General features: G+C 40.2%; 1 protein-coding gene across 1 annotated transcript; it reads left to right on the forward strand.

Annotated features, from left to right (window-relative positions):
• The first annotated feature begins 818 nt into the window (after window positions 1-818).
• On the forward strand, window positions 819-19701 carry vapb (VAMP (vesicle-associated membrane protein)-associated protein B and C). The gene is made up of 6 exons (XM_086199909.1): window positions 819-1079; window positions 8680-8832; window positions 14018-14121; window positions 15638-15718; window positions 17197-17376; window positions 18657-19701. Exons 1-6 carry the CDS (start codon window positions 1022-1024, stop codon window positions 18810-18812), a joined length of 732 nt encoding a protein of 243 aa, XP_086056035.1. The 5' UTR covers window positions 819-1021; the 3' UTR covers window positions 18813-19701.
• The last annotated feature ends 760 nt before the right edge of the window (window positions 19702-20461 follow it).

Below are 20461 nucleotides of genomic sequence, written 5' to 3' on the forward strand. Positions count from 1 at the left end.
AATGGTAATGAGGGTTTAGAATACTCCAAATACAAAGGTCTTACTCAGACCTAGGAAAATGCATATACTTTATTTATATTAAAATAAGCCTGAGCCATGAGAATCACTTTTATTATTTTCCCTGGCCACTCCATTCATAAAGCATGATTGACATAAGTCTGATAAATGTGAAATGAAGTAATTTTGCAAGCTCTTCTGGTCAGTGATTAAACTGAATTTACAGATTAACCAGGCATGCTGCCTGTAACCTGTTAGCATTTTTTAAAACCACAGTATACAGCCTATTTTATCAAAATATGATTGAATTTTCAGCATGCAGTGACCCTTATATATAAAGTGGGTCATCTGGACCACAGATTCAGAATATACAATCAAGATTATTTCCTGAAACTGAAACTTTCTTTTTTCAGCTAAACAGGGACTCAATGAATTGATCAAAATTCATCTGAAGTACGCAGAAACTACTGCCACTAGCTAAATCCTGTCTTGTTGGCTCCTAAAAAGTGAGCAGTGAGCTTCAGGTCCTGCAGCTACGGTATCATCAGCCTCTCGGTAATGCACAATCAGTTTCGGAACTTAATGGTTTAACCTAAAATGATTGAGTAGATAATGTATGTTGCATAATCTGTAAACTATTCGAAAGTATAATAAAAGCTCAGCAGATGATTTGGTGATGGTACTTAAAGTTTTCATTCTTGCACTGAAAATTTGCATTCCCCCCCCTCCCCCCATTAAACTGAACTGGTGGGGTCGCAGTTCTGGATGCACCTCGTCACCCTCCATCACCCCGTCACCCACCACGCTGTGCGGCTATGCAGAGGCAGTGACGTCACCATCCTACCTCTCACTCCCTTCCTGCTGCATCACAACAGCCGTCAGTAGCTGGAGTAACAGTAGTGACCGGGGGACAGGATAGCTCTAGCCAATTCATTGACGTTGCTACATTCAACAACATCCTAAACTCGGGGGTAACCGACAGGAACTGGTTGCAGTGCGATAACCCCGCTCCAGCTGTTGGGATATGGCCAGGCCGGAACAGGTTCTGCTCTTGGAGCCTCAGCACGAACTAAAATTCCGAGGTAAGGGGGGAGGGCCCGGCTTGGACGGGAGCGGGGGATCTGCCCCTGCCAGCGGGGTTCGGAGGAGGTGTGTGTGTGTGTGTGTGCGGGGGGGCGAAGCCAATGTTGTGCTAATCAACAGTGGGAGAGGCTGCGGTGAACATTTTGACAATATTGCCCGCGTATTGAAAGAATAACTCAGCTCCTTAAGGACGGTGGGTCAACTGACACCTCGGCAGCTAGCTAGTCGGAGAGCTAGCTGGATTAGCTTTCGAAGGCTAAACTATCCAGGCCCTTTCACACATTTCTCCCCGAGGAATTGCCTCCATAGTAGTGCAAGACACGAAACATGTGCCTACTGAGAAATAACAATTACATTTGATATACGAAGACATATTTTTTCACCAAAATACATAACCTTTCATTGCACATAAGCTGCAACATCCGTAGCAGGTGGAGCTAGCTAACATTAGCTCGCCCTCTGATTGGCTGTCTCACCCTGTTGGCCAGTTAGTTGACATTTAATAACCTGACAGCTCGCAGGACGGAATAACTGGCCAACTTTTGCTACGGCTCATCACCATTTCGCCGTCACCGTCGTTTAGGCTTTATTAAGAATAAGAGACATTTTATTGAGTCACTGAGCATTGCTCTGCAAGATGTCACGTTGCTTTAGGCCCAAATAATGTTAAATAACCACATGATGATATTATTGTGTTTGCTTATCACCGCGGTCCTGCCAGATTTACTCCTAATACGCTGGTGCTAGAGGCTATATAGTTTACATCAGCTGTAGGTCAATGTTTTACTAAGTTTAGAATTACCACTATGACAAAAAAATAGGACCCTGTGTGCAACAAGAGCCACTAAGATTCATCATTAGGCAACAAGGTACAGATCAGGTTATGGATTAGATGAGAAATTGGTTACACTGGCTTTTAAACTGTTATCAAATCATGCATCATTGCTTAAATATTCACCCAAAGCAATACCTTGCTAACTTGTGTAATTAACTAAGATACTAGTTTAGTAATACATAATACCTGCATTCATTCCATAATCCACAAATTGTCATAATCCGTAGTGAGCATGTGAATTGCTTAAGCAGTAATATACAAGCACGTGTTCTCTGATGTGGAAATAATGACTACTTCACCACTGATTGTATTCAACTCATCTATTTTTAAAACATGGTCATAGACATTTTCACCAATCCAGTGGTAAACGTCAGAGGTTTGATTTTGAGGACTAGCGGTATTTTAAGCTTACTTGTATATTTCAAAGATTTAACAGGACTTTCAGTCATGCATGTATAGAACCCAACATATCGCAGATGTAATGCTGCTCAGGATTTTACGAAAGACTGAAGATTATGATGGGTTATGGCCAAATTGACGTGAGTGAATTGTATCTGAACTGCCCCCCGGAATTGTGCCTCTTTTGTCGACCAAAGCAGCGGCTATGTTGCCTAGAATTTTGTTCAATATTTCAGTTTCAGTGTATTCACAGTAGTTAAGTGCACACATGTTAGCAAGTTGTGTTTGCTCACTTGAGGAAAAGAGCAAGGCAAAAGAAATGACGAAAAGTTTAGAAAGGAATAAAAGCTTTTGCAGAGGCCTCAGGCAGCGTGATGGTGTGCTGCATCTGTGTGAACATCGTAACTGCTACTCAGACCGGCATAACAAGGTTTCTGTTGTGGAGCTGCAGAACTCTTAAGCATGAAAAATGGCATGCAAATTGCTGCAATCATAGTAAATGTTTCACAGCAAGGAGTGTGTTCTCTTAATTTTTAATGTGTGCGACTGCAATCGTCCATGTTCTATTTTCCTGATATATAACCACATCGATAGGGTTTTCAAGTTGTCTGTTAAAACAGGGGTTCTCAAACTTCCCTGCTCAACACCCCAAAATAAAATGGTTGAGGTATGCAAGCGCTTCATACACACAGACTCATAGGCCAGTCTAAACGCAGATAATTTTGATTTATTATTTGATTTTGTTTATTTTATTATTATTTGATTTCAATTCAATTGGAGGAAACAATAACTGTATTCATGACCATATAGCATCACTTCTGCTGGCACTTTTAAATGTTTTATGCAGTTTTGCAGCAAACATGACCCAAAGATAAGTTACATCAAGCTTTAATTGTATAGGGGATATCTGTAAGCAATATTGTCAAATTATTGGTTTTGGCCTTCTCTTCACATTTCTTATGATTAAAATATCGCCAGCTAAAGATGTCCACTTGATAATGTAACAGTAGGTTTATATTATGGCCACTGGTTTAACTTTGTGTTGGAAAAATTGTGTTTTGTTCAATTTTTGCAAAAGCAGATGGCTAAAAATACTATAATACATATGATTCCCCAAATTATTATGTATACCTATAACTGTTTATGAAGGAACCACTTTTTTTTTTTTTCTAAAGTAGTTTCTCTGCACTGAGCTTCAAAATCTGGAATCTGACGTATCTTCTCTGCTTTTTTAGCTCCATAGGCCTTGTGTGTTGGTTTGGAACTGCAGCGAAACTGGAGTGTTAAAATGATTTGAACAGACTCATCTTATACATCTTCTCCAATCAGCTGGGGTTACGTTGTCATGTTTGATCCATGAGTGTTTACCAGACAGAAGGAACTATGTGCAGACTTGGCATGCTTGACAATAGCATAAATCACATGCCCATACGCAGGCCCCAAAGTAACATGTAGGAATGCAATGTGAAACATCAGGAAAAACAGAGCAGATGCTGTCTGAAACCATTCACTATATCATTGACACCTGGAGTTGTTGAAATTACTTACCAATCCTGAACACCTTAACATCATTTTGCTTTTATACTGTCAGCTGGAGGGTTTTCTAATAGTAATTTTCATATTTGATATTTAATACATGATGCATATATTTTTTGAACAACATAGATTTGGACCCTAGAATGTGATGGCAGGGGGTGAATATAGAGCATCGTATCGTATTCCTCCTTCTGACCCGGCAATAATAACATGCACCCTAAGTGATCTGCTCACAAGTGGACAGCTCAAACTATGTGAGTTCACACCTGGCATCACGGTGGTCTCCACACACATCTCATGTGACCACTTGTAATCAGATCACACGTTCTATACGCAAATAAGCATGCACAACTTTGCTGTTGGCAAAGACCAAGTGTGTCATTGTTGCAGGCAGTGTTACAGAAGTTATTACAGAAGTGTTTGCCCTCCTTTGATGGTTTGCAGTTGGTGGTCCAACTGGCTACAAGGAAGGAGTGTGGTACTAGCCCTGCTCTACTTGGAAAGTGTCATGAGATAACTTTTGTTGTGATTCTGCGATATACAAATAAAATTGACTTGACTTGACATGTGCTGTAGAAGGCAACATGTGCTTTTAGGTGTTTCAAAGTGTTTTGGGATTACTGAGCATGTGTTCCAGAGTTTGTCAACAGACATTTTTGGACAAGTTATCTGTTAGTAGTTGGTTACCAGGGTTTCCAGTTGCTCGAAGTTAAATATGCTTGTGATTCCTGACTTCTGGAGTCACGTAGAAGTAATGTAGCAAGGAAAAATGTCTGTGAGCGGAAAACATCTATTTGTGAGTACTTGAAAGGCAAAATACACTATTTAGGTTTAGTATTGCTTTAAATGAGGAGATTTTTCCCACATTGTTGGTGTGTGAGAAGCTAATCTTGGGCCTTGGCTCTGTTCATTTGTGGACCAAATGTCTCAAGAAGGGATTTGACTCTTCAGCTGAATTGTTTTAATCTTAAATAATAATGTATGCAAAACACACCCAGCTGCCCACTCTTTATCTGGTGTTTGTATAAAGATTGAAAGATGATAGTTGGCCCGTCATTGTGGCTTTCAACTGCTGTTTGTGTTTTCCGTGAGTTGGATGTTATCCCCAGAAACTTTGAGGAAGTCGTAGATCAGGTGCACAGAAGCCTGTGGTGTGTCCTTTTCATTAAAAGCCTTCAGATATCAAGCCAACCTTGTGAGGGTCTGAATTTCCCCTCTGTCTTTGCTCAGTGGGGAAGGGAAGTGTCAGTTGCTCTGGATGTTTGCTGAACTGAAACTCTATCTTGAATCTGGTGTTTGTGCTAATTTTGAAACAGCTCCATGTTTTCTTGCACAGCAAGAGCGGCTCTCTGACATGCAAATATTTTCCTCACTGTATAATACATGGTAGAAAAGTTATGAGTTTGTAATAGAAGAATATAATGTTATTTTGGTACCTAGAGTCAGTCAAAAAAATTACCACTTCAGCTTCTGTAAGAAGTCACACGTTGTGCTTTTTGTAAGAATATTTTCTTAGCTTTAGCAGCTTTGAAAAGTCACCATACAGCCAATAATGTCAAGCCATAGAAGCCAATATTGATCACCGTTATATTCAACTAACATGTAAGACAGGCAGCTAAATGTATAGGTCAATAAAATTTGACCTCCTTCATAGACGTGTGATGAATACTTAATGAATAACATTTGTTTTATATGGCTTTAATTGATTATATTAATGAAATATAGTTTCTATCTGAGTTTGACTGATGTGAAATATGTGTATCTAGCAATGTGTTTGCTGGGTTTGGGAAGTCATGCTGTAAATTCATCACAGCCCCTCACTTGACTATGAATTAGCTCTGTTCTCACTAGAGGTACATAGACAGAAGTGACTAACACCGTTTTTGGCTATCTGGACACGTTTGAGTATGCAGTTTCTGGAAGTCCTGGAGTTTTCTGTCAGTAAAGAAAGTGTTGCCAGAAAAAATAGGAATATATTAACAACATGAAATACCGGTTTTGTGAAGCTGTGCTTAAGTGATAACACAGATTTAAGATTTATCCCTGCATTAATGCAAGAACATTTGTTCTTCTGTCATTATCAGTAAGTTGAATGCCTATGTTAATAGATTCCATAGGGCAGAACCTGATTATTGAAATATTTTGATTTCTGTCAGTGAGTGAGTGTGCTAAGCAGTGCACAGCAGTAGTGTTGAATAACAGAATGGAAGATTGTCTTAGACTTTATTTGAGGTGGCAGCTGATGGGACAAGCACAACCATGTTTGTGCGCGCACAACAATGCTACGTATGGGAGTCTCCACAGGGTGTGCAGACTAGGCTGATTGCTTTGCTTTGATATGTTTATTACATAAATTCTCAATAAATGTTCAAATACAAACTCAAATTTTGGGTGCCAGAATATCAAAAAAAAAGGATTGACTTTCAGTCCACTAGAGAGAGCCAAGTTGTCATTGTCTGGTTAGGCCGACCCCTTTGATTGGAGAAAGAACTGAGAAATGCATCAATCCAACATAAGATGTTGGATTTAATTAAAAAAAAAAGAAAAAAAAAAAGAGGGGAAACCTTACCCATCACATCTTTTGTGTACCTTTTGTGATTGGCACTCAACCAAGCTCCCAAAGACACTTCTATGACAAGAAATATACAATGGATGTCAGAAGTAAGGAGTTGCTAATAGCCATTAGGCTTTGTTTCTTGTCTGTACAAGTCAAAGGGTTATAAGTCCTACAGTCTGTATGAACAAATTTGTGCATAAGGACATGTCATGAATAAGGCCTAATGTCCTTCTTGCTGAATGCAGCAATTTACCTCTTGGCTGCTAGAAATTAAAAGAATAAGAAATCAAAACTATTCTGGGTTTTGTTCCGGGCAAACCAAATCACTCATTTACAGCCAAACAATGTTTGACACGCTTAAAGTATATCTCTGTCAGTTGAAAGAAAGGGAAAAAAGCCTCGTGTAAATCTGTACTCTCTGGTTTTATAAACTGTGTCGGATTTATCATCTGTGCCCATGGATTTGTAAACTGATGTTGGGCCAGTGCATTCCACCATCCTTGTTGTCTCTGGATGAAGACAGAGCTCTCTTGTTTATAATAAACCCTGCAGCTAGAGGGAACAATGTCAATGCAAACAATACGATCATTGAGCAGTGAGCCCTGATTTGCAAATCCGTGGCCACAGATCCTGAATACTCTGATTTGTAAATGTGGGCAAGTGAACAAATTGACATGTCACTCTTTTTTTTTCTCCGCTGACACCAGAGGTCTCTAGGAACATTGTGGAATTTCTATATGTGACACTGTGGATTAGGTGACCCTTCAGTGTGGCTCAGGTCACATTTTAGTACACATGGCTAAAGAATGTGGCCCTATCAGGTGCTGAGACCACCTCTGAATGTGGTATAAGTGAACGATCTCCAAGTATCACCTAATGCCAAGTCTGAACTGAGCTTCAACCTTCATTTACCTTTGAGACTTGGCACTGTTAGTTTGCTTTGGCTTTTGTTAGAGTTTTTCTGCATTGTTGACAAATCTTAATGCGTCTGGCCTTGCAAAAGCCTCAGAAATGTGGTCTGCATCAACAATGGTGGCTGTGATCAGTTGAAGCCTGGCTGATTTATCGATTTGTACACTCTCTCACAGTTTGCTTAATTGATACAAGAATTTCTACCCTCATACAGAGTATACTCAACCTGGGGCACCCCCACCCCGACTTCACCCCAGGGAACTAGAATCTAAATAATTAGGGAGATGGATCCCTTGATCTGCTGGTGACTATAATCAGACAGTTCTCAGGTTAGTTGGCCATGATTAGAAAAATCCAAAATATGCTGTAAAGAAATGACTGCAGATCAACAAACCTCATCAGGCACTTACCATCACCCCACCAAACATGCCCAGTTTGGAGAAGCATTCACAGGCAAAGTGGCTAGTGGCCTACAACTCTGTCCAGTAACCTGGAGCACTTGGTAATGAGATGTGTTTTAATGAGAGCTGGGGCAGAAAAGTTTCAAAAGTGTTAGTCTATGCTGTCAATTATTTGTCTTGGACAAAGAGTATTGGAATTGGCAGGTTGAAAAACATTGGAACCCCGAATCATTTTGGTTTAATGTTAGAAACTGATTAGAATAATCTATCTTGAGAACAACCCCCAGTCAGAAACATTTCTAAATGTACCAGTTGAACGTGCAGCAAAATTCTGTTTATCCAAATGTCAAGTCAAATTACGAGAACAAGTGACAGAATGTCCAAAATGTGGGCGATAGATTAGACTCACATCCAGTTAGACTTTGATAGTGTATTTAAATGTGTTAGCATACATGCTGCACAGTTTTAGGGCTCATCCTACTGGTATTTCCATTCTGTTGTTTATCTCAATATTCCCAGGTTGTTGTTTTTTTCGGTCATCCAGCTTTTTGTGAGTGTGCACAGTACAACTATAATAACAGTTGTTCTAGAAAAATCTGTTAAATAATTAGGAAAGTTTCCTGTAACATGGTGCTGTGCTTTGTCCCCCTTCCACACTCTTCGTTGAATCAAATGCAACTAACTGCTTTCTTTGGACCTGTTTCTGGACTAGGTTTTAAATACGCGCACATGTGTGTGTGCACGCGTGTGTGTGTGCACGCGTGTGTGTGTGCGCGGGCGCGTGTGTGTGTTCTTTTTTTAGACTGATTTCTCTGCATTTGTATTGATTACCTTACTAAGAGCTGCTCATTTCTGTTGAGTAGTATGTCATTTGCTCAGCTCATTCACAATTTTACAGTCTGTCTACAGTCAAAACAAGACAAACTTTAAGCCTTTTCCATTGTCTCCTTTCTTCCTAGGTCCATTCTCAGACGTGGTCACCACAAACCTCAAGCTCTCCAACCCTACAGACAGGAATGTGTGTTTCAAGGTGAAGACGACAGCGCCGCGCCGGTACTGTGTGCGGCCGAATAGTGGAATCATTGATGCAGGCACCTCAATCAACGTCTCTGGTAATAAAGGGGGAAGTGGAATAGAATTGGAACCACATGAAAGTATCCTGTGGTTTTACTTTGTTGGTTTACTTACATGGTCCTTAAACATCTAGAAGCTATTCATGTGAAATGATTTGGTTGCTTAGAGAATAGCCATCAAATTCCTTTTCTTGATTGTTGGTTGGGCAAAATTTAAAAAAACCAAAACCTCGAGGGTATCAAATCTTGTAAGCTGTGTCGGTGTCTTTTGTTTTCATTGAGATTTGCTATGATAATGACACGAGTCATAATACCTGTGACTTTTAAATATGGTTTTACCTCTGTGTTTTATTTGTAGTTGAACTAAACACGTATATGTAAGAGTGGTTGCGGTATCAATAACAGTTTTTACCTCTGCTTCAACCAAATATTCCCTCCTCTTCTTGCCGCAGTGCCACAGTCCTCCTTCGCGGGCCTCATTCTCAGTCATCCACTTCTAAAGAGTCAGGTACAGGCTAGTGTTTCCAGACGGTTTCCAACCTCAGACTCATTTTACAAGCTAGCCTATCTGGTGACACCAACTGCAAACTATGTCATGGGGTCAGCAGTCGGTAGTGGGCGACAAATCAGCACAGCCTGCTCTGTCAGTTATCATCAGTTTTCAACCTTATTAACCTGAAAAGGTCACCAGTTTGGGTCCCAGGAGGAGTTTATGAGAATACAGTTGCTACAGGACAAACATTGTAGGAGTGTTCTGTAGCCTTCTTCTGTCAAATCTGTCTTCGGGGACAACTTGTTCTTGCGTTGTATAATCAATGCCATGGATAATGAGGAGTTGTAGGATCTCTTCTTGCAGGAAAATGTGCTTTTAAATTGAATACATAATGTTAAAAAGTGTAAAAAAAAAAAAACAGATGTGTGTTAAGGGCTTTGCAAATCCAAACTTCACAGGTGATTTTTCTTTCTCTCCCTTCAATGCTTTGCTCTTGATAGGGTGAGACAAAATTAGTGTGGCTCCACAGTAATGGCTTTTGATCATTTCAACTCACTTATATAAAGAACACGTCTGTAATGCTAATCAATATCTTTTGGTCACGAAATACCGTGTGTGCTAACCAACAGCATCATGAGCTATTCACTGAGACTGAGACTGGGGAAAAGACAAAAAAAACAAACATTATTGATGTAAAAATGGGTCAAATCAAAACTATAGACCTCAACTCATGCAGGATTGTTTGGGCAGATAAAGGTAGCTAGCTATGGTTGTGACTAATCCAAAATGTATGTGTATGTAAATGGACATTGGAACTGTGAGCAAAATGTGTTTTAAAAGTAGTCCTTATTATCTTAAACAGTCAGTATAACTGACACATAACTGTGTGCGTGTGTGTGCTTATGCTTGTGTGAGTGGCAGTGACAAAATAAGAGTTGCATAAGAAGTTTTTCCAATGTAGTAATGGATATTGATTTACTGTTGCTGTTCAATTATTGTGGTCAATTTCAAATTTCTTTGCTTCCTGGTATTTAAAAAACAATTACAGTTAATTGATTTAAATCTGTGCAGCTTGTTCAAAGTGCAAGAAATAAATGTTTGGTATGTATTCTAGTACAGGCAAAGTAATATCCCTGTAAGTGAAAATATTCTTTATATGACAGACATTTCTAAAGTAACATCACAGTCTTCATGCTGTGGTATTTGGGCCCAAGTATTGTTATATTCCGTTTTGTCACTCACTGTAGTGCATAGGATATGTAAGGAATCCATCTTGGAGTCTTGGTGCTTTATTGTTATGCTTGTTAAAAAGAAAGCAGCACAAAAGCTACATAGACGTTTCTTTGCAGCGGAGCCAGAGGGAACAGTCCCAGGATCCCTGCAAACTCACGATGTGTCATTTTCTGGCTTAGCTGAGAATACACACGGTGCATTTGAAGCTCAAACCAGCTGTAACTGAATCTGTCAAACGTAGCGTTGACCACAGGAATGTTGCTGAGCATGATTGGCGTCATGTAGCATCCAGTGGAAAAATATGTGCCACGAGTGTTACAAAAATCCTTGTGTCCACAAATATTGAGCTTCTACTGGGAATATGTCAGAAGTTTGTCTGACACACTCAGGACATGTGAACGTTCCAATGAAGGCAGAAAGAAAAACAACATGCTACAATATAGATTTTTATTTTATTCTAGTGAGCTGAATATGCTCCATTAGCTTGCTATTAGCGATTAGCTGAAAATTTTTATCGGTAATTCGTGGTTTGATAATCATGCAGCACTACTTCCAAGTATTATTTCACACCAGAACTTCATCTCTTCACTTCCTAATTTGCAACCAGTTTCTTCCAAAGGGAGTCAGATTTAAACGCTGTTGATATTTTGGGGGAGGTTTATGTTAAAACACTGAAATAGACTTTCCTGTGACTAGATAATATTTTGACTGTTGAATAACACTGAATACAGTGTACCCAGGAGAGCAGAATCCAGTATGTTTGGCCAAGAGGCTGAAATTCAAATAGGTTTTGTAAGAGTTAGCTCTTAGTTGCTGGTGAGTTTTCCCTCATGATCTGTGTGTCAACAAGTCTGGTTCACTTTACCCTTGACTGCTCCTGTACTTTATTCTCACACTTGGCTGAACTTTGACCCTTGAGAACCCTTGAAAAAAGTGTGCAGGTGGCACCTTTAATTTGTAAAACTTGGGCATAGAGAGATAATACTGAGCCATATGGTGTTATGCATCATTTTATCTTATCTTGCGGTTGTGGTATAACTTGAAGCAACACTTGTGCAATTCAGCTTTTATCTTATGACAGTGCAGTTTTGTCCTTTCTGTCACTAGAACAACTGATTACACAAGAGTATACTGCCAAGAATTCACTCTAAATAGGTCAGAAAAATGTCACTGAACAGTTTGAACTTCGAAATCTGGCATACAATCTCAGGCACTGGTTGGCCAAATCACAACACCATGTAACTGTGTCTATCTTTTTTTAAGGGAATCTAGCTGTGGTCAGACCCATTGCTATAAAGCTGAACCACTAATCAAGTAATTGTTTGTAATTTTTCAAGAAGATAATCTCTGGTTCTCTGCTCCCCAAATGTGAGGCTATTTTATACCATTTGAAATTAAATCCCTGTCAGTCATTTTTCATTTGTGTGGTCGTCATGAGAGCGAATTGTAATCTAGGAAGAGGAACCCTGGGTGAACCTCTGTTAGCACTTTAAAGCAAATAGTTACTGCTAATTCTGTTGAGTATCTTTTGTCACGGGGCACAAATAATTCGTGACAAGAAAGATTTCTAGCCTCCAAACCTCACCGGTCTAATGGTTCCATTTATCATCAACAAGCAGGCCAGCGATTACCATCCAGCGTGACTGTGTGTGTCTTGAGTATTATAAATGATTGTGTAGTGTGAAGTAAGAATACTAAAACATGTCATTAAAGTAGCTTTTTGCTAATGTATGTTCAAAGGCTGATCAAAGATAATTTAAGCCCCCCTCCCTCCCCCGGTGGCAGTGTCTAATGTTTTCCATCTCAGGCTTTGGCTAAAGGCCCTTTAAAGTTATACTGTGTTGCAAAGAATTTACATGCTTTCCTGCCTCTATTCTCCAATATTGTCCCCTCGGACCTAAGGTGGATTGCTGTGCAAATTGGGCCTGACTGAAACAGGACGTTCACAATCTGTCCACGCCGTCTGTTTCTGGTTTGTGATATTGAACTGCTCTGATTGCAGTAACGGTGAACTACATCTCTGATGGTTTCCACTCTAGGGAGAATTGGCATGTGCCGTATATGAAAACCATCCTAATGGCTTATTCCGACTTTGAAATCAGGAGGTCATTTGTTTCTAAAGAAAGTCAAAGAACACAGGCATTTTAGCCATAGTTTGTAAAGATGTCAAAATATGTCTTTCAATTACACCTTGATCCAAAACTGTTGTCAGAGGAGAGGAAGACCATCAGTAGTCATCTGAGCCATCCTCTCTGTACCTCCAGACCCCAATGCCAACATAAGAAAGTGATCATTGTTGCAGCTTTAAAGTGCATTTCTAGTCATTGGAATGACATCAAATAACACACCACTGACTAATGTGGTGACGGGTTAAAGTAGTAGCCCAACCCAGCACCTGCTTTTTGTTAGGGAAATCTGTCATTTCAAGAAATTAAAAAAAAAAAAAAAAAAACAGGGTTGGAAGCTGAGAGATAGATTACCCCCTGGGGTATTGGTTGGCTCGTCACTGTTTTGTGACCATGGCAACACAAATAAAATACCACAAAATAAAAACAAAATATCTCCAATAGTTTTTATGAGTCCAGAGCCTTTAAGACCTGTAGACCCCAGTTTACTGTTTGGCAGATACATGGATTTTTGATACCCTCTAATTCTTCCTAATATGAGGAGTGAAAGCAGAGTTTTGGAAGAGATGGAAGATTGATGCTGTCAGGCAACATTTTCAGATTTGTTTCTTATTTCTGTGCTGCTCCACAGAGCTATACTGTGTTTGTCTGCTGTAGTTTGGTGTTGGTAACAAGCACTTTGTTTGGCACGGTCTCCAAAGGCTCCCGTGGATTGGAACTGAGGTGAAAATGACTATGATGATAGCCCAGTGGGGGGCTTCCTGCTTACAGCATTTTCACTTATCCTCCCCACTTATCATTGATAAGATGATTTCAATAACTTGTTGTATAGGTGCACGGGGAAGGTTTCTCTGTGCCCCTGAATGGCTCCTCAGGCCCATGTACATCAAATAACTTTTCCTATATATGTATTTTGTACTATTAGATTTTTGTGGGGGTCTGTATCTATCAGAATTTTGTTTCTGTTTCTGTAAGATGTGTGTCAGCAGGAAATTTCTGCAGCACCACAACATTTAATTTCCATCCCAGTACCTATTAAAGGACCCCAATATTTAATAACAAGCAGATAGTCATGCTCTTATTTTCACGCCACATCTAAATATGTATTCCTCCTTTTGTAGGATTATTTTTAATTTCATGTCATATAAAACTGCCCCAGTAATTTATAACCCCTCATATATATCAGGCTGTTAATTTCTATCTTCTTTTCCGTCTGTTTCACTGTAACAGGTCCTACCACTTTGACGTGAATTTTATTGCGTGCGTTTTACATTTCTCTATCCAAGACTAAAGAACAATACAGATTGAACTCAAATACTTCTCACCCTGAAGAATAGTGTTTAATTTCTAATTTCCCCTTTTTGTCTTTTAGTTATGCTGCAGCCGTTTGACTACGACCCTAATGAGAAGAGCAAACACAAGTTCATGGTCCAGTCCATGCTAGCACCCCCCGACATGACGGACATGGAGGGAGTGGTGAGTGTATCTCATCTCCTTGAAACACATTTTCACCAGAAAGCGCTTTCATGAGCTTTAAAACAAACATGCCTGTCACACAGATGCAACACAGTCACTCACAGAGGCAGATACTGCAATCAACCCCGATTTTCACATGACACGAAATGCATCGAAAGATTTTAGACTGTAAAAAAAAAAAAAAAAAAAAAGAGTCGATTGGGAATTTCCTTTCCTGGATGACGACATATTGAAAAGAACAATGAGAAGCCTTAAAGCCAGTCATCTTCGCAGTCACTGGCCAACACACATGCAGTAAATTATCTTTAACATACCAACAAGAGGATTTTGTTTGAAATTGTGATCCACACACAGACAACCTGAATGATGGCAACAAAGCCCCAGCCCAAAGCTGAGCCCCGGTGGGTGATTGTGCAAGCCTGTGACTGTAACAGAGGTTAGACTTGAAAGCAGCTTTTGAGGTGTGGTTGTAGGAAGAGCACACAGCAGAGAGACTGCAGTCCTCCCTGCATTGTTGTTTCACAAAACACATTGAATAACTGAACATAGCTAACAGAGGGCGAGGGCTGGGTATCGTTCCAAAGATGTAATGCCCTGGATTTGATTGCAGCTGTGCAATTATACGTTTTTGATGATTATTTTGTGAATTACTCTACAAAAAGAAAATGGTACCAGGCTACACATTACCATATAACAATTTCTTGATTTTTATTTTTTCCACTCAGTGTTTAACAACTTGAAAAAGAAAGCTGTTTTCCTCAGTGCCAGACTCAAACTGGGAAGCTTCAGATTTACTGACTGCTCTGATCAACCTCCTGAGCCTCTGGCGCCCCAACAAAAATATAAGTACAAAACAATACAATGTAAGAGATACGATGAATCAGTGCAAAACAATCCACTGGAAATGACGAGTGAGTGTCTTTTGATGCTCTGCTGCGTACGGAGGCTTCACCATGCAGTTCTCAACATGTCTGCTCTCTCAGGTAACAGAGAAGCTTGAATGTTTATATTTGCTTCATGTTAACTAAACTTTACCTGCTGAAATAATAGACCTAATCCCAGACATCCTGCTCTGTAATCTAAGGCGGTGATTGTGAAGATTGTGTGCACTCAAATGTGACTGCAGTCTTTTTTCTTGCATTCAGACACAGAGCTGGACTTGACTATAGTGTATTGCACACTGTCCACATCATCCTTGTAAAACTTTGATCTTTTGATTGTGAATATTACCTGTGTAGTTATCATGGCTTTTAATCCCCCCACATTGACACACAACACCTGTGCAATAGATGGATTTTATTTTTTTGGCAGAGGAGAAGTGCACACTCACAGGGAGTGAAGAATAGTTGCTGCTTAGGTAGTGAATAATGGGGATCTGAAATAAAATATAAAATTGTGGGCAAAATTTGAGAGAAATAATGTCTTTGAGTACAAATCCCTTCAAGTGTTTGGGAAGGAGCTTTGAAGCTCCCTCAGAGTAGTTTCTCTTTCTTTACTTTGGTGTCCGTCTCTGCAGTGGAAGGAAGCGAAGCCCGAGGAGCTGATGGACTCTAAGCTGAGGTGTGTTTTTGAGATGCCAGTGGAGAATGAAAAGACGGTAAGCCCATTCATCCCCTCCTCCTCTCATTGTGGAGTTTATTGTAACTTCTGCAAATTAGATTTTAGAAGAAACAAATTTGCACAGCTCACAGCTTCCTACCAGCTTTTTCTGAATCACAATTATAACTCTGCCCCCAGGGATTCATCAAAATGTCATACCAATTATTGCATCTTTCTATAATTGTCATGTGAATCTTTGGACCATTTGATGGTGCCAATTCTCCAACAGCAGGAAGAGAGTGCATACCAGTCAAATTTTGAACAAACCATGTGATGAACATGAGCAAAGAGGGCCAGTGTTTCCTGTGGATCATGAGTTTTTTGCTCAGAAGGTTGAGATGATGTTGAAGTCACATGCTTCATGCATACCGTGATTTCTTTCAACACTTTTTTGGGTTTTCTTTTTGGCAGCATCTCCACATACATACAAAAGAGGCTTTTTAGATTTTCCAGCTTCGCCCCAAAAGATTTTTTTTTTTTTTTTTTTGAGGGGGGGGAGATAAAAAATGCACATGAAAACAGGCACTTACTGTATTATTCTAGTAACTCTGGAGGTTTTGACTCTGGAGACTGGACTTTGTCACACATAATGGATGGCAGTACTGTCAAATAAAGGGCATTCACTGCTTTTGGTATACTTAAACAACATTTCAGAGGGGGCTTAAAGTAGTTGAGTAATTAGCTCTACCTTGACTTGCTACTATGATGCTGTGTTAATTACAAATGAGGACAATGTGCTCTGCTTTTGTTGTGAACACATTAGTCAGTGCTACAGAGTCAGGTGAAGCTGATAGTACTTTCAGTTTAAGCATATTCTCGTACTTCTGTACGTTGCCTATGTCACTTTTTTACTGTCCTTCCTTTGACTTTCTTTTTGTCAATCTTTACATCTCATCTGTGCTGTTTCTCTATTTTTGTATTTTTTTTCTCTTCATCTTCATCTTGTCCTACTTTCCTCCAAACCCAGCTCCATCTCCCCTCCACATCAACAGCTCTTCAGAGGGCCATGTTGTCCATTTTCAGTTTATTATTGCTGCGATTCTCCTCAGACCCCACACGGCTGTGGAGACGTTATCTATCATGATATGTGCTGAGTCTACTGGCTTCATGAGCACCAGGAGGGAAAATGACCTATGGTAGTTGTTTTCAATTCATCATAAGCCGTGTGATACATACACATGGCTCCCAGTCAGCTCTGTGCACCACAGAGTCCATTAGCGAGATGTAATGCTGATAGAAACCATCTTGATCCACTTATGGAAGGCATCCCTGGGTGATCTCCTCCAAAAATGTCGAGATAGGAGACTTTTCCTGTTCCATACATACATGTGTACTGCATATTTAAGTCTGAAAGTCCACCAAATTATTCTCACAGTTTTCCCAGTGTGCCAGGCATTTGACTCAATCACCATGGAAACAGTTTAGCAACAGACGACTTCTTGAAGTCTAACTTTTCCTCCTGTAACCCACTTACAGCATGACACGGAGTCCAACAAGATGATGTCGTCCAGCTTGCTGAAGTCAGAGTCTTCCTCGCTGCCACCAAAGTCCATGAGCTCCACCCTTGATGACGGGGAGGTAAAGAAGATCATGGAGGAGTGTAAGAGGCTGCAGATGGAGGCTCAGAGGCTACGGGAAGAAAACAAACAGATCAGGGTGAGTGAGGTGACTCAGCAACCACGATAAGGTCACCCACTTAACTGTATTTTCAATGTCTTTAGTGGTAAAGTAAAGACTCTAACTAGTCTCCTCCTTCAAAGAAAATGGTTATTGGTTATGTTCACTTGTAATCCAAGCCCAGCTGGTGAATACAAACCTCAGAATACTTCAAAGAGATTCAGATTCCCTTTAGAATGTAAATCAATCAATCATCTGCTTGACTGAGTCAAACGTGCTGCCTTTTTTTTTGTCATCAGTGTCAGATTCATTTATGGAGGAAGTTTATTTCGTTCATACTTTAACACGTATCCTTTTCTGCGTGTTGTAACTCCATGTTTCCCATAATCCTAATTTTATATTCAATTAGAAAGCACTGAGAGATCGCATACCTCCTCCGAGGCAAACATATGGCTCCTGACACCGGAGGGTGTGGTTGTTCCCTGTAAGGGGCAAACCAGTGTGTGCACTGTGGAGCAAATATCCCTTCCTGTGTCAACTAGGTGGTGCTAGAGAACACAAACACACACTATACATCATGTTGCTTTGCATCAAGTGAAGACAACACCGTGTAATGTTGATGTTCCTACCACTGCCTCAATAACCACTACCACCACTTATTTTTCAGTCAAGCATGGTTAAAGAAATGGGCTAATCATAATCAGTTGATGACACAGGAACTTTCAAGCTCAGCCCTGTCAAAAGCATTCAGAGTGACCAAAATTATTTGAATGGTTACAATATTGAGCGAGAATGCTGTGACTGGCAACCACAAAACGGCTGCAATTTCGGGAAGTTGTCAGATAAATCAATAAATATGCCCTCGATTAGGCTTTTTAATCATGTTTTTGAAAGGTTTGGTTATAAGATAGTTACACACACACACAGACACACGTACAAACAAGCACCCACAAACAGAGTCGTCTTCCTGCAAACACCACCTCCCTGTCAGGATCTTGCCAGAGGCAGAATGACTGTTGGCTGCTCCTGCGGCCAGGATTAAACTAACAGAGAGCAACCACCCCCACCCCACCCCACCCGCTGCTGGGAAATGATGTGTGTTAAAGCCTGGCGCCTTTTGGGGTCATCAGAAGATTGGTTCAAATGAAGATATGAGCAGATCCTCTTTCTTTGAGCTAATAAACACGGTCCTATCTTACTGACTGATTGACAAGCTGTCAGTCTTTTCTTCTGTTTTTATTTTCTGTACTTAAACATTCCCATTTAAATATCTCACTTTTTTTTTTAACCTCACTCTACTTTTTTTCGACTGTCTTCAGGAGGATGATGGTCTGCGGATGAGGAAGAGCAACATGATGTCGTCTCAGCACTCCTCAGCTGTCATGAAGAAGGAGGAGGGCTTGAGCGCCCGCTCTGTGGCCCTCATTATGCTCTTCTTTGTGGTGGGCGTCATCGTGGGCAAGTTGGTCTTGTAGAGCGCAGCAGAGGTCGCTCGGCCGCAGCATGCTTTCGGGGGATGAAAACAAAACACGGGAACTGGGTTTTTGGATCAGAAATGCCATATCTGCTGGGGGGGGTGGGGTTGGGGGGGTGGGACTAGTTTTGATTCAGTCTCATTTATGTAAAAATGTCAAAGGTAATGTATGAGAAAAAAAGAAAAACGATTCATCTTATGAACAAACCTACTGTTACAGGTCTTGCCTCTACGTAATCATCACATAATCGTTCTGGCCCTCTTCCCAAAGTCTCATGAATACAGATGACTGGTTCTGTGGATGGGGGGTAATGGAAACATGATTTATTGCTAGTAATTCATACCAATGGGTTTTCTAACACTGGCGAGGTAGTGTTGGTGCGATTGAGTCAGTTTGCAATTGTGCGAATGTCATTTTAGTGTATTGTTGTTTCTTTTCTAAATGACGGAGGCCTCAGCCTATGTATATGTATACGTAATTACCACCACTGTACAGTATATCCAGGTGTTCCTTCCAGCTAAACCCCCTTTAAGGAAGGAATTTATCAGGATGATGATCCAGACAGTCGGGGTTACACACAGGGCTACCAAACTGACTCCTCCAATCAGAGACTTTGTAAAATCGACTCGTCTTTGATTGTAGAACAACCTTGATCAGTGTGTGAAGCACTACACCAGAGGTATTTTCTTTCCTTGTGTCCTTTTTCTTTTCACTTCTTCCCATCACCTGCCACTCAGTGCTCACTGCATCCCCGTTTGTTAGTGGGGAGACGTTTTGATTGCATGCGTTCACACAAGTGTTTGCATCTGGACTTTTGAATCTTATTTAAATTTTTTTTTTTTTTTTTTTTTTTTAAGAATGGTGATAAATGTCACTTGGCTGTAGGTTTGCACAACTACATTTTTCTGATCATCTTTTCTCTTTTTGTTTCATTTTTATGATTTTTGTTGCTGTTAGGGTAAAAGCATTTATGATTATTGCAGCTAAATGAAATGAGCTCCAGATTTGTAGGGATTCAATCATTTCTGTCAGTGTTCACCAGATGAAAGCCTTGCCTTGTGACCTGTTTGAGCAAGTTATTCTCAGGCCAAGATGGAGGTGTATATGCAGCACATTTGCATACGTACACACGGCGGAGATCATGCATACATGTAATGAGAAACCACAATTGGGCATGTAGAATGGTTGTGTTTCCTTGACAACATTGATGAAATCTTGTTTCAATGTCCTGACAAAGGACCTTTGTTTTGTTTCTTTTTTTTTTTTCAACTTTTTTTTTTTTTTTTTGTGTTGCCTCATATTTTCCTACTGAGCCATACATTTGTTAACATCAGGTTTGTTTGGGGCAAATGTATGTTCAAGCTCAACTGAGTGTTTGAAGCTGCCTGCACCAACTTTCCACTGCTGGTGATCTCGCTGTGTTGTTTTTTCACTCCACTGCAGGCATGTGTTAAGTTTTGGTGTTTGTTCCACATTTATCATAAATGTTATATCCTCACTGCATTTGAAGTTGTGTTCATTTTGCACTTAGGTTAAAAAGTGTGTCTCCTTTGATCTTCCTGCAGCATACGACATTTATTCAAATTTTTGTGGAGGGAAAGGTTGGCGGGGAGGGGGAAACATCGCTATATAGCCTTGAGGGACCACAT

The sequence above is a fragment of the Aulostomus chinensis genome, chromosome 3, assembly GCF_037954235.1.
Source record: "Aulostomus chinensis isolate RoL2024-O1b breed Wild chromosome 3, RoL_Achi_v1.0, whole genome shotgun sequence".
In the NCBI taxonomy this organism is placed as follows: Eukaryota; Metazoa; Chordata; class Actinopteri; order Syngnathiformes; family Aulostomidae; genus Aulostomus; species Aulostomus chinensis.

Coding starts and splice junctions, on each gene's coding strand:
- vapb (XM_086199909.1), top strand. CDS start 1,022: ATGGCCAGGCCGGAACAGGTTCTGCTCTTGGAGCCTCAGCACGAACTA. Junction 1,080..8,679: donor GCACGAACTAAAATTCCGAG/GTAAGGGGGGAG, acceptor CTTTCTTCCTAG/GTCCATTCTCAGACGTGGTC. Junction 17,377..18,656: donor AAGAAAACAAACAGATCAGG/GTGAGTGAGGTG, acceptor GACTGTCTTCAG/GAGGATGATGGTCTGCGGAT.